The 16,813-nt window shown below is 43.7% G+C and overlaps 2 protein-coding genes across 3 annotated transcripts; one reads left to right on the top strand and one right to left on the bottom strand.

Annotated features, from left to right (window-relative positions):
- Nucleotides 1-97: 97 nt before the first annotated feature.
- On the bottom strand, nucleotides 98-3,197 carry psme3 (proteasome activator subunit 3). The gene is made up of 10 exons (XM_086016994.1): nucleotides 3,029-3,197; nucleotides 2,339-2,371; nucleotides 2,176-2,238; nucleotides 1,675-1,779; nucleotides 1,548-1,596; nucleotides 1,351-1,469; nucleotides 1,135-1,271; nucleotides 820-874; nucleotides 644-730; nucleotides 98-565 (listed from the first exon to the last, which is right to left on the bottom strand). Exons 1-10 carry the CDS (start codon nucleotides 3,068-3,070, stop codon nucleotides 485-487), a joined length of 771 nt encoding a protein of 256 aa, XP_085873120.1. The 5' UTR covers nucleotides 3,071-3,197; the 3' UTR covers nucleotides 98-484.
- A 69-nt stretch (nucleotides 3,198-3,266) lies between these two features.
- On the top strand, nucleotides 3,267-16,470 carry nbr1a (NBR1 autophagy cargo receptor a). 2 transcript variants are annotated; one of them, XM_086016984.1, is made up of 22 exons: nucleotides 3,267-3,499; nucleotides 3,735-3,797; nucleotides 3,891-3,909; nucleotides 4,025-4,047; nucleotides 5,135-5,317; nucleotides 7,033-7,110; nucleotides 7,178-7,452; nucleotides 7,672-7,791; nucleotides 8,017-8,310; nucleotides 8,672-8,831; nucleotides 9,109-9,357; nucleotides 10,091-10,207; nucleotides 10,300-10,375; nucleotides 10,536-10,646; nucleotides 11,199-11,384; nucleotides 11,645-11,746; nucleotides 11,840-11,955; nucleotides 12,584-12,969; nucleotides 13,104-13,180; nucleotides 13,861-13,948; nucleotides 14,054-14,153; nucleotides 15,071-16,470. In XM_086016984.1, exons 1-22 carry the CDS (start codon nucleotides 3,398-3,400, stop codon nucleotides 15,260-15,262), a joined length of 3,117 nt encoding a protein of 1,038 aa, XP_085873110.1. In that variant the 5' UTR covers nucleotides 3,267-3,397; the 3' UTR covers nucleotides 15,263-16,470. The 2 variants fall into 2 exon arrangements, with proteins under 2 accessions (XP_085873110.1, XP_085873111.1); XM_086016985.1 differs by having other exon boundaries at nucleotides 3,268-3,499; nucleotides 11,660-11,746.
- The last annotated feature ends 343 nt before the right edge of the window (nucleotides 16,471-16,813 follow it).

Here is a 16,813-nt window from a genome sequence, read left to right as displayed (position 1 = left end):
TGAATCCTTTAAGGGTACCTTCCCATGTCAAAGTGACAGCTAAAGGTCAAAGCCAAACTGCAACATGGAGCTGATTGAAATAAAAATCCCACATTTCTTAAAAAAAAAAGTTTATTCAATAGAATCAATATTTTAATGAGGTGGTTTTTATTTTTTTTGTGGACCTAGAAGCTGACTGTACGATATAACATTCCTTCTAAACTATTGGTCAGACAAAAAACAAAAGTTGCTCTGGAACCTCCTTGTAAGCACTACAAATCAAACCACTCCGACGTTCTGAAATTAAAAAGTACACTCTTGCTTAGAATGCGACTCCCCAACCATTTGAAGTCATTAAAACTGGGAAAAAAAGTCTCTCACAATTTAAAAAAAAAAAAAAAAAAAAAAAAAAAAAAAGCGGGTGTGATGTCCATCTTCGTATGTACGGGGTTGATTGTACTGAAATGAAGGAACGTGCGGGTGAGGGCTTAGAGTTTGGCGGCGCTCAGTACAAGGCTTCGGCGTTACTACTGCGAGGCCTCTTGATCTTCTCGATGTTCTTCAGAATCATGTCGTGTAACGCCACCTGCAGACGCAAACGAAAACAAACGAGGCGTGAGCGCCCTCAAGTCGATTTGAACCCGCCGAGACCGGGAAGACGTACATATTGATTTCTAAGCTCCGATACGATGATCTTCAGACTGATGTATTCCTTCTCGTCGATCTCCGTTACTGTGCGCCGATAGTCCTCCTGGTCGACAAAAACACAGCAAGGCCATTTCTTATTATTATTGCTCATGTCAAAACCAAATTGGCTTTCACAGATTTACAAGGACTTACCACATGAGGATATTTTGCTATTTTAGAAACCAGCTTTGCTCGAGTGATGTAATATCTGCAACAAAATAAGACAAACATATCAATTTAATGGCTTTCTATATGGACTTTTGTACTCAAAAATGCTTTTCCATATTCAGCGTTGCGATTTTTGGAGTCAGGTTTTGGCATTAGTCTAACGGACAGATGCCCCACCACGAAGCCAGAATCTGCATTTGATCCGACAGTAGAAGAGATTGGCAGAGTTAGGCCTCTAAAAAAAGATTTGAATCTACATCTGTGGAACAGTAGTCTTGCATTGAATATGACCGGACCCACCTGGATATCTGGTCGAGGTAAGAGGCCGCCTCGCCTTCCACCGTCCTCAGCTCGGCCACCGTCTCCTCCTGGATGGACACCCCAAAGTTGTTGCCGTCCTCTATCCTTGGAATCAGCAGCTGCACCCACATTTTGACCTGCGCGGGACGACAACATTAAGCTCGCCGACCGCCCCTCAAGTCACCCGCCGGCTCTTCTCATTCAAACGACGCTCACCGTGTTGCATTTCTCGATAAGCGTTCGAATCTCCGGTTTGACCTTTTCGATGAGATCCACTAGGTTGCCGTTGCTCTTCATCATCCCGCCAGGCATGACGAAGACCTTGGTGCCGGTCACTGAGCGAGAAGAAGATATAAATGGAGCCTAGGAGGGTCATCATTCTCCAGACAAGCCAGTCATCGTTTGGAACTCACCCTTGTCCTCCACATCTCCGTCCTCCAGCTTTCTCTTTTTAGCGTTTTGCTGAGACGACAAAAGCACGAGACAAGTAAACAACAAGCTCCATACGGGCAACAATGTTGCAGTTAAATGGAGGCTGACCGAATCAAGTCCATCATGAAGGTTGGGGAGAAGGATGGGGTCGGGCACCGTCAGGTTGATGTCCGAGTGGATCTCCTTCAGCTCTACAATGTTTATGATTGGCTCCTACAAATTTTAATCAGAGATGGCTGTATGTCACCGAATGTATTTTTGAAGATTTAAAAAAAAAAGTTTCTACCACTTCAGGTTTTTGAGATATTCATTTTTTTTAACTTTAACCTATAAAAGATATATATTTTATATATGTATTTTACCATGCGTTGTAATTTATAGCTATGACATTTCAGAAAGGAAAAAAAAATCCAACTGTTGTTGAACCTAACCCCTAATTCAGAAAAATTACTAACTGTATTGTTATATTACTTGTTATCATTATGAAAACCTAATGTGCTAGAGGAACAACATGGGCAGATTTGGAATCTGCGCAAAAAAACGAATCAAGACAAGTTTACTTGCGTCTCTCATTAAAAAAATGCATTTGGGCGTCCAAGCGACACTGACCTTAAGGAAGTGATCAAGTTCCAGTAACTTCTTTGGGAAGAAATTAGCAACTAGGTCCTCGGCCTGAACGAAAAGAACAACTTTGAGAATTTTGTGACAATTCAATGGAAGAGAACACAACAGGCTTCTACTAGTGTCCAGCTTTCGGTGCATTAATACTTACTTCTGCAGTGATACGTTCTCTAAATGCATCAACCTGAACACACACAAAAAGAAAAACAAGTCATTTTATTGCATAGTAGAAAACCTGATAACGTTATTATCCTCCCATGCCGGCTCCATTAGGTTAATCCAGTTGTTCTAAGAAAAAAAGGGGTCACTTGTAAATTACATTCTCTGTTGTCGGGCAGAATCCTTGCATCTCCAGAATCATCACATCACACAGATTTCTAGGAATTTGCTATGTAAAAGACTATATTTGGGTAAAAACTTTTCAACCACTGACAACATGTAACATCTCTGCAGCGGTATGCATCACCGTAAACAAACACACAGTGGAAAAAGTCATTTTTACAGGACGGCAGGATGACACTATTTTTGTCCCCTACGTTTGCTCCATTGGGCTAACCCGGTAGCTCCTAGCCAAGAGGGCCTTTCTCTCTACATGCGTTACTAACCATTTATTACATTTGCAACCACGTGAGTGTCGACAAATCAATCCCGAATACACATTATGCGCCGTGTTGGTGAAATATGGATAGATCGTTGGAAGCGTTGACAGCTATGTTGGACTAAGCGGGAAACAAGCCGGCTGAGCACGGCCCGATCATTCACATCATGCTACCAAAAGAGAAGCTAACGTGATCCAGCAAACTTAAAGCTTCAGGTGGACTAGCGGCAGCCGGAATCGTACCTTGGTTTTAATTTCATTGTCCACCTTGAGCAGTGAAGACATCTTATGCTGTCAAATAGGCGAAAAGCGAGAGTCCCAACAGCATTAAAATTGACTCGGAGGGGGGGAAAACGTGTGGCTTTACAGTTTGCCAGCCACACTTGATGCGCGTACTGATGACGACATCAGCGCCCGACCATCCTGAGGGGAGGGTGTCGAGACACCATCTGGGAAGTGCGCGTGCGCCGAAAACGTCATCGTATTTTTCTCGACGCAGCTGACGATGTAAACAAGAGAAGACAGTCGAGCGCAACAGGGAAATCGAGCGCACTGGCGACACATCGGATTCAAAGGCACTTTTTTAGGGGGTGGGCTCGCGATCGGCCCGAAATGGGGCTCCCAGTGTCTATAAAGGTCAATTTCCGAGGGAACGTTAAGAGATTCCTGGCGGGCGACCTGGACAAGCTGGAGTGGAGCTCGGTGGAAGCCTGGGTGAGCTGCTAGCCGAGCGTGTTGGCGCAGTTCGGGGACAACTAGGCCCGGACGTGGCCTAGCCTCGGAAGTGGCCACATTTATCCGCTCAATGTTTTAATCGGACACTTTTCTAAAAACTAGTAAGCGTGCGGGAGACGTAAGCGACCTTTAAATTGTGACAGCGCCACAACGGTCGAGTTTTACGTGGTAGCAGATAACGGATTGTGATCAAATATGTCTGCTTTAATTCCAGATAAAAGCGTCATTCGGAATTAACCACTTTCAAGTCAAGTACTTTGATGAGGACAACGAAGAGGTAATAATAATCGTGCCGATCTGTACATGTGACAACGGTATGTTTGTGTGTTTTTAAATATTTAATCAAATGACTCCCTCTTTATTTCTTTAGATTTGCATCAACAGTCAAGGTGAGAAATACCTGTTTCTTTCTCCAGATTTGATCCATGTTTAAAAAACTGAAAGATGTTTTTTTTTTTTGCTTTCCAAATCACTTGACTAAGAATTTTGTTTTTATAATTTCAGACGAGTACGAGGAAGCCATCAAGGTACTGCTGATTTCATGATCTTTTATTGTTATTACAGCATTGTTTTAATTTTCTGACAGGAAACCAAAAGGTGAGATCATAGACAAAAATGATGCACAGGTGTTGTAGCAAAGATGTCATGGCATCACTGAAGGCTGTCATTCTTTTATGATCCCTAACACAAGGGCTGGGCAATTAGTTTTTATTTATTCATTTGAGATTTTGTCAGGGTTCTCTTATACATCTTTTTTTTTAGCAGCTTCTGTAGTTCAAAGTGCATACATGCTGACATATTCTGCTCTAGGTCCGTCACAAACAAAACTTTTTGGAAACGATTATCATATTTACTTTTTTTCCAAATATTAATCTGGGAACAAAAACTGCTCATATTACTGACACTACCTTTCTAGAACAACAACAATGTGGGACTGAAACTGATCCACAGTATTTCCATTCAGTTTATGTAGCAGGGGTAGGGAACTCCGGTTCCTCAAGAGCCATATCATGCCCGTTTTGGATCTCTCCCTACTCCAACACACCTGATTCAAATGATCAGCTCATCAGCATGCTCGGTGGAAGTCTGAAACGATCCTGATCATTTGAGTCAGGTGTGTTGTAGCAGAGAGAGATCCAAAACAGGCAGTATATGGCTCGCGAGGAACCGAGTTCCCTACCCCTGCTATATAGGAAAGATGATTGAGATATGAGTATTCTGAGTTAACTGGTGTAGTCAATGAATTAAGACATAAATCAAGGCACCACTTTATTGGTTCTGTGGAAGTTGCAGGGGGAAAAATGCTGAAGGAAAGCTTGAAAAAAAAAAACATTTGCTTTTTCTATTTAAAAAAAAAAAATGTTAAAATTGTAAATAAAATCAAATTGCATTTGACGTCCATATTGCCCTGCCCTAACGTTCTCATGCAAGATGAAAAGCATAGTTGATCTGATTTCACAACATGCAAACACAAACAAATCTCACTTAGTGCTGATGTGCGTGGCTAAGCACAATGTCATTAAGTTCAATTTATGGGGTCTTTTTAGAGTGCAAAATTTTTTTTTTTTTTTTTTACTGTGCATCATCATGGCTCGTGTGCTTGTTTACGAGCAGAGTGCTGAGAAGCAGGGCAACCACCTCATCATGTACGTCTACAAGATGAAGGGCCAGGCCTGCGGTGGGCCGCTCAAGACCGAGGTCAAAGAGCTGAAGGGCGACCTCCGACCGGCACCCCCCTACCCGTCGCGGGTCAAGACGGTGGACAAGGGCACGCAAGTCACCCCGGAGCGAGAAGCTGTAAGGGATCAACCTGGATTCTGCTCGTGTTTGCGCATATGAGTCATGTGTCACTCAGTCAATGACTGACATCTGTGACATTCTAAAACTGTAAGCAGTAGGGTGGGAACATTTGATTTTGCAATTATTTGTGATGAAAATGACTGAAAATGAATCATAACCAAAATAATCACAATTATAGGCATTACCACAATATTACTGAAATAAATGTATTATGTAAAGATCAATGCGAAAATAGTTCTACTTTAAAAAATATATATATTATTGCAAATAATATGTTAATCAGTAACCCACTGCACTCCTTGAGACTTGAAACTGAAACAGCAACGACCTAGGTGAATTTTTACGCTTGCAAGTGACCAACAAATGGTGATACGTAAAATTCCTAATCTGGCTTCAATGGAACCAGTCAAACTCCCTGCTTCATAGTGGCACATAGTGTATGTTCGCCAACCTCCTTAAACCAGGAAGTACAAACACATTTTTTAAATCAACAATTTTATTCTTATGAGAACCCTCAGGGCTGCTTTTACTTGTGAATATTGATATATATTCTCAGGTTTTAATGAATTTCATTGGAAAGTTTAGATGAGGACTATTGGACATATTTTGTATCATATTGAATCATCAATATAATTTTTTTCTAATTAAAAAAATGTTTACATTTATTTTAAAATTAACAAAAATGTCAATGTTTAGTTATTACTCATTCGACCCAGCCAACCTGTTCCAAAAATAATGAAAATGCACCCCTAATCCAGAAACAAAGTCCCATTAAATGATAAAAAATAAGCATGGTCCCTCACGCTACACAAGCCGAGCCTCTGTATTCTTTTTTTGCTGTACCTTATCAGGTAATGGGCTCTTGTGCATCTACTTAACATCCCTCATGTCCACTTCCTCTTTAATGTGGCAGTCCAGCCTTGTTGACAGTGACTCAGCATCAGGTTTAAACGGCATTAACTTTAGCCGCAATGCCAACCAGTTCTTCCACTCTCACCTTTGTGAGCCGGTTGCGAACCTGTATGGGTGTATTCTACCTGTCTCCGTCCTCTTCCCAAAGGTTTTGCTTGGTTTGGTCCTTCGCCAAAGTGCCCAGTACTTTGCTTTAATCAAGGCCCAAGGTTTTTAGACATGGTTGTAAGGACCAGGTAGGCGCAATTAATCTCTTTATTTTTTTTAACACCCTCTTAATATGGCTAATGTTTCGAGAAATAACCGATCACAATCAAACTCAAGTTAAATGGAAATCACCACGCACCTGCCACCATTTTAAGTGCCTCTGATAAACACCAAATCAAGTTCCACTGGTTTAGTAGGCTTTTCCTCACATTTTTTTTTTTTGCAGTCACGTCTTAACAAAATGAGATGCGGTAGAGTACCTCAAGGGCGGAGCAAGACAAAATGCAGCATATTGATTGGAGGCCAGTGAAAGCCCCACATCATGATTAAATATGTCCTCTGCTGTTTGTTTACATTGCCATCCTACCTGCGCACTCCTACCCCCCAAAGTAGACACTCTTGACAAACTCTACAAACCGGTACCACACATCCGTCTCCAGAGTGCTTGCTCATGACATTCGCCCCCCAATGTCTGAGGAGCATGAATGGAATGTGCTTTGATTGTAACACCGTGGAAAGAAAACAGTCTGAACATGGCAGCATGGCGGACGAGGACTGTCTTGGATAAAGTGTGCCTTTGGGTTGGTCTCCAGGTGATCACCAAGGACAACAAGGGGTCCAAAGCAGAAGACGAGCCTCCTCCCATGTGGTTCAGATCCTACATGGAGAAGGTAAAGGTCATCCCCACATTACATTTAAGGTCCATTTTCACCGCCCGCTAATGGGCTTTCTTCACAGTTTAAAGACGAGGTGGTAAAGGAGGTGGTGGAGCGCATGTGCAGTGACTTCTCGGGCCAGTGTTGTACGCACAAGTCTCCTGCGCCGCCGCCGCCGCCGCCGCCCCCCGAGGCCGGCGGGCCCAGTTGTGCTCCCGTCATGGGGCCCAGGCCCGGACCCCCCGCCACCACTGTAGGGCCCAAGCCAGGCCCCTCCACCTCCAGCGGGTCTCTTGGTTACACCCCAAACTGCAGCAGCTGCAACAAGCTCACCTCTGAAGGAGCCTACAAGTGCAGGTACAAAGCGCAATCATGTGCCCCGCTCTATTCTGTAATCTGCCCATCGAGCATTTACACTATGTAATATTTGTCGATTTCAGTTGGCCACTTTTTCCTAAAATTGGTTAACTGAAATGTCAGTATTGATTACTTTAAGTGGCCCTAGGACCCAAATCATTTGAGAAACCTCTAAGCTCACATACTTCAATGCGCATGTTGGCTCTTTTTCCCCGCCAGTGTTTGCCCGTCGTGCATCCTGTGCGAGATGTGTCGGCACAGCCACGACCCCAGCCACAACCTCGTGAGAACCAAGACGCCTCTGTCCATCCCCGAGCACGGCATGTCGGGAGAATTGAGGTAAAGTCCAATTTAATTTATTTCTTTATTAATAATTATTAATTATTTATATATAAAGAGTGACAATTGTTTGAAACGCGGTGAAAACTCTCAGAGAAGCTAGATGGCTGTAGTTCATCAATTGTTAGTGCTCTTTTTTTTTCTTTTCTTTTTTTTCTTCTTTTTTTTTTTAAAGCAAATCTTGGCCGTCATCAAAAAGGTCTCCCTGATAACATCCCAAACCAGGTTCCCACGGCGAGGAGACAGGACGGTGCGCAAGGCCGAGCGACAGCGCCTCAAAGCGGAAAGGAGGCAGCTGCGAGCCGAAGTGAAGGAAATCAAGAAGAAACTGAGACTGGAGAAGCGGGGCCTGCAGTGGAGCGGGCCCTCTCCCTCGGGCCGAGCCGGCGCCCTGACTAACACGGCCTCCGCTTCCACCCAGGCCCCCGCCCCGCCACCCCCGCCCGCTGCATCAGACACAGCCTCAGGTCCCGCCCCCGCCCCGGCCCCGGCCCCCGACCCCCAGGCCTCCAGTCCAGAGTAAGCGCCGCCTGGGAGGGGCGTCCAACAAGTGCTGGGTACCTCGAATCCAGCATGGATGCAAAAAGTCTTTTTTTTTTTTTTTTTTTTTTTTCTCTTTTTTCTCCCACGAAAATGCCATCTTTATAATCTAGTCTGTGTGAGTGTGTCGCTGGCTGCTCTGCGCTGGTGGGGAAATGTCGGAACTACCTCAGTGTGAAAACTGCCGCTGCTGCTTCATAGATTTTCTAAGAGAAATGCTTTTGACCTGCACACACAAATCTGGGCTCCTGACATTTTTTTTTGATTGGTAGACAACAAAAAGAGATGAGAGTGAGAGCGCAGGGCTGTTTTCAACAATGCTCTGTACACTTGAAACTAGGGGTCCCGGGGCCTCGCACTCGTCCTTGCTGCCCACTATGGCCGCCTTGTTTCTGGATGAAAATCTGCCGGACGGCACCCGTCTAGAGCCCGGCACCAAGTTCATCAAATACTGGAAGATGAGGAACTCGGGAACTATCGGCTGGACCCCCGAGACCAAGGTTGAATTCTAATTGAACTAGGAAATGTATTTGTCCGTTCATGGATCAAACATCCGTTGTCGGTGACGTTCAGCCTATGTAAGAACTGCTAAAAAACAACAACGGTTATACATGCACAGTACATTTAAGAGTTTAGAGGTGATGATGTTCATCTGCAAAAACATTTTTTTTGTGAGTAGCGTATATTTTGACATTTACGCGGCTCAATTTGCTGTGTTGCGCTCTGGCTTGCTATTTTGTGTGTCCCACGTGTGTGCGTGTGCCCGCGTGTGCCCAGCTGGTGTTCATGTGGGGCAACCTCGGCCTGGCGTCGGAGGAGAGGAGGTCGGTGCCCGTACCCCTGCTGCTGCCGGGCCAAGTGGGCGTGGTCAGCGTGACCTTTGTGGCCCCAGTGATGGAGGGCACGTACACCTCCCATTGGCGCTTGGCGCACCGCGGCCACCAGTTTGGGCCGCGCGTGTGGTGCAGCATCGTGGTTGAGCCCGGCAATGGCCTCCACGCACTTCAGCACCACCGGAAACGACTGGTAAGCCATTCGTCCATTTTGTAGAACACACATAAGAGCATCCGCGCTGTATTCAGAGTTTGCCACTTTGTTGATTCCTCTTAGTAGCAATTCAGCTTCAGATCTTTTTTACAACTTATTCCGTTGTGGAATAAGGCTATTAATATTACAAAATGTGTAAAAATATAGCGCAGTCAGTACTTTACAGGTGCACTGTATTCTACTACATGTGGATGGGAACAGAAGGTCACAAGAATTGTCAGCGGCATTGGAATGCAGATTCTAGCAGCTGTAGCAAAATATGCATGGGCTTAGCATTATTGGATGAAGCATAAAGTTATACGTGTATCAATAAATAGTATGTAAAAAGCAGTAATGTTAAATACAAATATACATGAATGATATAAAAATACTACTGTACGATGTGTGGATGTGAATGAAAAGCAGCAAAAAATAGTAGGCAGCGCTTTACGGAGCAGCTACACATGAATAAAACATACCGTGGATATGAATGGCAAAAACTATATGAATAATAAATAAGGTATAGAAGTGAATGTGAACAGCTGCAAGAATAGTAAAAAAAAAAATTATGTATGATTAGGCTATATATAAGCAATTGAGAATTACATATACTCCACACCAGCAGTGTACATTAATAATTTATTATATAAATAGAATATTACGTGTAGATGGGAACAAGGCGAAAAGACTGACACACAATTTCTCACTTTGCCAATGTTGTTGTGCTTGTCAGAGGGAGCAGCTGAGGCCGGGGACGACGGATGAGGAGGTCCGCTCCAAGGAGTGCTTGGCCATGGACATCAGCCACAACGGCTTCTTCCTGCCTTATGTGGACCTGCTGACCGCTCAGGTGTGCACCTTAAACACACACACACACACACACACGTGCGTGCGTGCACAGCCTCAATGGCAGATTTAATGTGATTTTTATTTATTTTTTAGGATCTTTTGTCCTTTGAGTTGATGGATATCAACATTGTGCAGGAGTTGGAGAAGGTTCCAAACAACACCCCCGTGGGTAAGAACACATGGCGTCCTGTGTAGTAGGACAATGTTCACCTTTGAACTCGTGTTTCCCAATCGTTATTCAACTGCAACACTGTGATTAGGAATCACTGCTCCAAACTTCATCTTAGCTGTGTTTTGAAATTGATTTTCACGTTGTTTCCCACCCTTAGATCTGACACCTTGCATCTCCCCTCTGCCCCATGATGCGCAAGTGCCGGAGAAGGCGCTCGTTGCGCAGGTCAAAGACGACACGCAGGTCACAGGTGTCCGAAAACCTTTTGGTAAGGAGTTTAAAGTGCACATTTGGTGCTTTTAATTGAGTGCCAGCCATTTTAGAGCATTCTGACTGATCTTTCAAGGCTCACAGAATATTGCGTTGTGTATTGTGACCCTATGTAAACACAGTAGCTACCAAACGAAATATTAGACTCTATTCTTTCATCGAAAAAAAAGTTCATTTCTTCCTTATTCCATATTTTAGTAATCAGCAGTAGAATATGGGTAGGTTTCACCCAAAGCACATATTTTGGATCAAAAACGCACAGAAAACAAGCTTTTTGTGAAAAGCTATATTTCTTGCACAGCAGTGAATTATATGCTCGTAATTTTTGCTACCAACGGCAACAACAACAAAAATGTGCTTTTGTTGGCAAAATAATGTAGTTACTAATATCGCCAATGTAACAAATGACATTTGAAAAACGTAAACTATTTGCATGCAACTTAGTAGTAGTAGTATTTAGTTGTGTGTGCGTGCATCGTGCCATGCATGTGTGTATGTACATTGTGGCATCACTTCTGCTTCGTAAGTTATAAGGATGTTTGTCATTCAGGAGGAAAACCAAGGCACCCGAGGGAGCACCCGTGGGAGGCGGCCGCCCCAGACGAGGAGCGCGAGGAAGAGATAAGCGGCGCTCAGTTCCTGTGCGAGACGGTCATGCGCTCCCTCACACTGGAGGAGGCCCCCGACCACAGGCCGCTGCGCAGGAACCAGCAACATGCCGGCTGCTGGGCGCAGGGTGAGGAAGCGTCAGAAGCCCTAGTGCACCTTGGGTTCAGCCTGATTTGATAGTCAAGGTGATAGCTGTGTTAGCTACTTCAGGAAAAAACAAAACAAAAGAGGACTTCTTGGTATAAAGAAGACGAGTGTTTTTTTTTTACCATTCTATTTCCACCACTTGTCATAAATTTGAAGATTCAAGTAAATTTTGACAAAGAAAAACTTGTGAAAAGTGAACTATGGTACTTTTTTGTTGACAATTTGGACTTTCCGTGACAGTCTCTCCTCTCACAGTTCAAAGTTTTGTCCTTGAGAGGGAGCCACCTCCTGAGAAGGGCGGGCGAGAAGCAAATGAGATTTGCGGGCTAACAACAACACCAGGTTGGCACAGTAACTTTATTGTTGAAAATGCATCACCTGGAATGATATACAGTATGTCATGATACACGTGTATTTTCTGTTGTTCACGAAAAGCTGTGTCGGAACCACATGGCGATGTCCCACCTGCTGGTCCGCATCACGATGACGAGGACGATGAAGATGAAAATGTGAAGGATTGTAAGGAAGAAAAAGTTGACGACTGGGATGAGGTCAGCAGCATGTTTCAGCTTCAAAGTGTCTCCAAAATAAAAGCTGTTCAACTTCCTTCTACCCGATACCCCAACCGACCTGCTTGTCAACTTTCTGATACCGAGTCACTCAAGCAACTTAGTCAACTCTTTCATGATCACCGAAGCAATCATGCGAACTTCCTTTTACATGATGACTTGCAACCTTGTCTACTCGTCAACTCCCTGTTCAGTGACCAACCTAGTAACTAGTTGGCTTTCTGTTGCCCCATCACTGGAGCGACCTTGTCAATTTCTGGTACACAGTTACTCCAGCAACCTGGTTTCTAGTCAACTTCCTGTTACAGTAAGCAACATAGTTAACATCCTGTTACACAGTCACTTAATCACCCTAATCAACTTAACTTTTTGTTACCTGATACCACAACCAACCTGGTAACTAGTCAACTCCGTTACCTTGTAGTTCAACCAACCTCGTAACTAGTCGACTTCCTGTTGCATGATCACTCTATCAAGCTTGTCACTAGTCAACTCCCTGTTGTCTTATCTTAGCTTGCTTCACATAAGCTGTATTGCACCCTTTCTTTGATTGAATTTTTTATTTTTTATTTTTTTTAAATCATCTGACCTTCCTCCTGGCGTGTCTTAGGTGAGCAGCCAGACGTCGTCGTCGTCCTCCTGCGACGACTTCATCATCGTCCTCCCCGACTGCTTCGACATGAGCCGTCCACTGGGAGAGTCCATGTACAGCTCGGCCATGTCACAGCCCGATGCCGTCGTCACCGCCACGCTGGCCAGCCCCGAGCCGTTGCGCGAGGAAGACTACGTCTCAGACGCAGGCGGTGCCTCGCCGCCGCCGCCAGCAGAGGAGGACGAGGAGCGGATGGAGGATGACGAGGACCCGGCATGCGACGCTCTGCCCTCACTCGCCATCAACAGCAGCGTCAACCAGATGCTGTGCGCCTCGCAGACCCTGGACGCCGCCACACTTACCCCGGAAGTGGTGCCCCCGCCACCGGCCATCTACTCGCCCAGGTGAGATGTGCACTTTGTTTTATGCAACGTTGTCGTTAGTCAATTTTCTGTTGAGCAATCACTCTAGCAACCTGGTCCGTAATCCACTTCCGTTTATCTGCTTCAATTCAATTTTTACCTGCTTGTTGTCCCAGGTCGGAAGCTTTGTATCTGGCGGAAGACGCTTGTCACGCAGTAGATGAGTCGCGCACACCGAGGGTCCATGCCAACGGTGAGACACATAGGGATGTTTGACACTTGCGGTTCATTTTCATTTTCGCTTTGAAATATTCAAAAAAAAAAACGGCCATTCTGACTAAATAAACAACAATAATGATATTTCTGATTTCTATAGTGCCTTTAATGGGACCAAATGACGCATAACGGCAAATTATTTGGGTACTCATAATTTTGAGTATTTTTGGAGTGCCATATTAGTGGAGGAGCAGTTAACGCTATAGCCGACAAGCTTGGCCATAAACATTGACGGAACATTCACTAGAGGTCCAACAGGCAGGCGAAGCTCCTTGTGGGGTTGGAGGCAGAAAAAATTAAATATTATGACTGTCTATTAAAAGAAAAAAAAATAGGCTTCAATCTTGAGAAAGTACAATAACAGTGCTGGTCCCAAGCTAAGACACTGTCAAATTGTATGCAATCCTAACATGACTGCTATTGGAATATTCAGTTCACAAAACATGTCAGGTTCCTCTTTGGTGCCACTTTGTTGTGTGAAGAGGATTTGTCTTTTTTTTTCCTGGCGTTGAAAGAGGAAACCCTTTGTCATATGAAAAGGAAATAAGGCTATTGTGATTTGTCGTTTCAGCAGAAGGCGCTCTTCCTCTTTTCTAACACTGGCGTGTTGTTGTTGTTTTATTTTTCTTCTTCTTCTCCACTATCCTATTTTTGCAGTTTCATCAGGTCTGTCCAGATCCGCAGGATCAGCATCCAGCGCCTTTGAGACGTACAACCCCAGACCCAGCAACGCACTGCAGACCAGGTCAGTCTTCATCATCATCATCATCATGAAATTTTAGGCCAACACTGGAGGAGCAATTAGGACATTTATTCTCACTGTTGTGAGGCTAATTTGTGTTCATTTTAGGGCTCAAGGAGGCCTCACAGAGGGCTTGGTCAAAGGGGCTCTCTCAGTGGCGGCGTCCGCTTACAAGGCTCTGTTCACCGGGCCCAACTGTCCCGTACAGGTACGTCGCCACATATTGGGGAAAAAAAAGTCACACTTTGGAAAAGAGTCAACAAAGTTGAACGTCAACGACAAATATTTGCCAAACCAAAATAAAGCCCCCTGATTGTCACTGAATTCTTAAATCCGCTAAGTCTTTATTAATATGTTTTGCATTTAGAACCCATATCACCCACTCTTATTACCATGTTCATCGTATCGATAAAAGCTATTTCAAAATTTCTGAAAATATTGTCATGATTTTGAGCTGTTCCTGTCTGTCACAATTAGTGAATATAAGGCCTTAAATTTGATGGAAGTGGCCTTGAAAATATTTTCTTTACCTATAAAAATCTAGGAAAGTCCTTAAACGTGCAAATACCATCTGTTTATATGTAAAATGTTACAGCATGACTGCATTTCTTAAAACGTTTTCATGATGTTGAGTTACTACCAGTGGTCATATTTAATGAATGTGAAGTCTTAATTTGATGGGAGTGGCCTTTTTCCTTTTTCTTTTCTTTTTTCAATATTACTATATTTCTTGCAATGCTTTATTTACTAACATTGAGTCACTCCTGGTGGTCACATTTAGTGAATGTGTGAAGTCTTAAATTTGATAGAAGTGATCTTTAAATATGTCTTTGTTTGGCCGCTTTCAACCTGTAGGTTCCATGTAAATAGTAAAGAAAATTTCAAAATGTCAAAAAATACATATATAAATTTGTGATATGGAAGTAAAACTATATGCTATATTGTATTTATTATGTGAATCCTCATAATGGGAGAACACTGGAATGACATTTGCTGTTTTTGTTTGTTTTTTTTTCATAGCAAAGGGGAAAATTATTCAAATGAGATTTTTGTGAAAAAAAAGGCAGACTTTATTGTAAGGCGGTGTCATCCACCCCTCATTTAACGTGTCCTCTGTCTGTGCAGCGCGGCGTGGACCCGGCGGCCCGCCAGGACCCCTCCCTCATGGCCATGCTGCTGGAGATGGGCTTCCGAGACCGGCGTCTCAATCAGCGTCTGCTGCGCAAGCACGGCTACAACCTGCTGCACACCGTTAACGAGCTGGTGCAGATGGCCGAGGACGCGCCGCCCGCGCGTGCCATCCAGGCACCCCACTGACGGGAAGGCGCGTGATGATGTCGTTTGATTTTCTTTTTTTTCTTCGTTTATTGCCTCTCCGATATCATGTCGAGACATATTTAAAGGGTGAGCATAGTATCGCTGTGCTCATTTGGACCAAGCGTGATAGTGAAGAGCTGCTTGTAGATGACTCTGATTGCTGGTTAGCTTTATATGTGGGACGAAAATTGACGTTTCAGTGTTTTTATACGGACGTCTTATTTTTGATGGAGCTCGCGCTAACGTCCCTTTTCCACTGCATGGTAGCCACATGACACGTTGGCACAAAGTACTATTTCTGCTCAGACAGGGTTCCAAATACATGCTTAATGTTGGCTTGATCCACAGTCTGCCCTCAAACTCCTTTTGAAACACATTTTACTCCTTTACTTGGCTAAGTATGATTTGTAATTTTCCAGTATCTGTTCAGACAGGGTTCCAAATGTGTGATGGGAGAAAATTGTAAAAACACACGTGCTTGTGTCAGCTTGAGCCATAGCCTCCACTCGCCTGCAACGCAAGCGCTCCGATTGTCCCGATGCCCTCAATCTCCTTTTGGATCAAATTTTCCTCCTTGTGGTTTTCTGAACCGGGTTGGTACGTCGCAGTGGAAAAGCGACGCGAGTCCGACCAAACAGTTGAATGTTGGTAGAAAAAGTGCAAATAGTGACGCAACCCTTTCTCCGTGTAACCGTAGTCCACTTTGCCTAAACAATGCAATCTTTTTGTATCCGAGTACTGTTCTCTTTTAGACGTTGACGTGTGGAATGTATACAAAGAATATATACCGAAATATATATATCACCGCGGGAGTTTTGAGTGGTGGTCCGCTTGACGCCTTCTTACCGCTCTTTCACCAAAACCTAGCGAAGCTCGTATTAGCAACCTGAGATGTCTCCGCAAACAACACATTCCTCAATCTCCAGTGGCACCAACACCTTTTATTATTATTGCTATCATTGTTATTGCCTTTTTATCAAGCATCTTCGTCACTATTAGTTTAAAATAGAGTTGCTGGTTCTGCGGTGTGTGGTTTTGGAGCAGATTCCTATTTTATTGGCGAGAGTGTGGTTTTGAGGTTTCCGTGTGTCGTGATGTCCGTGGCGTGCTGAATGTCAAGATAGTTTTGAAAGGTTCCGCTTGTCACATCTGCAAACACTTTCACAACCCTTCTGCTGTAGATCCCAAAATAAACAATTTGCACATGGCTTGTATCTCACCCGTCAGTTAATTCTGCACCTTGATTTTGTAATTACAGTATTGTTTTGTAAGTACAGAATGAAGTTTTTGGTGGCCTTAACGGCTTGAAGACACTTACGTACCTTTGGCCTCAATAAACCTGCAGAAGTGTAAATAGACTAAATATTTGTATTTAAAAAAAATATACAGTAATTGTATTGAGCTAATCCTCGTGGTCATATTTAGTAAAAATATTCTTGCAACATTTTAATCATGATGTTAACGCTCCTACATGTAACTGAGTGCAAGATTTTTATTTTCCTTATAACATGTCTTAAGCTTTCGGCTACCATTTTAGTAAACACATTTAAT

This window comes from Filicampus tigris, chromosome 19 (genome assembly GCF_054856515.1).
Source record: "Filicampus tigris isolate MCC_2025a chromosome 19, RoL_Ftig_1.0, whole genome shotgun sequence".
In the NCBI taxonomy this organism is placed as follows: domain Eukaryota; kingdom Metazoa; phylum Chordata; class Actinopteri; order Syngnathiformes; family Syngnathidae; genus Filicampus; species Filicampus tigris.
Note: the sequence above shows the minus strand (reverse complement) of the source record. Positions and strands in the feature narration are given on the sequence as shown.

What these genes read in the sequence shown, in the direction of transcription:
- nbr1a (XM_086016984.1), top strand. Translation starts at nt 3,398, where the DNA reads ATGGGGCTCCCAGTGTCTATAAAGGTCAATTTCCGAGGGAACGTTAAG. An exon ending in AGTACGAGGAAGCCATCAAG is followed by an intron (nt 4,048 to 5,134) that starts GTACTGCTGATT and finishes GTTTACGAGCAG; the next exon opens with AGTGCTGAGAAGCAGGGCAA. An exon ending in GGCATGTCGGGAGAATTGAG is followed by an intron (nt 7,792 to 8,016) that starts GTAAAGTCCAAT and finishes ATCCCAAACCAG; the next exon opens with GTTCCCACGGCGAGGAGACA.
- psme3 (XM_086016994.1), bottom strand. Translation starts at nt 3,070, where the DNA reads ATGTCTTCACTGCTCAAGGTGGACAATGAAATTAAAACCAAG. An exon ending in GAGAACGTATCACTGCAGAA is followed by an intron (nt 2,239 to 2,338) that starts GTAAGTATTAAT and finishes CTTTTCGTTCAG; the next exon opens with GCCGAGGACCTAGTTGCTAA. An exon ending in TTCATGATGGACTTGATTCG is followed by an intron (nt 1,597 to 1,674) that starts GTCAGCCTCCAT and finishes TTGTCGTCTCAG; the next exon opens with CAAAACGCTAAAAAGAGAAA.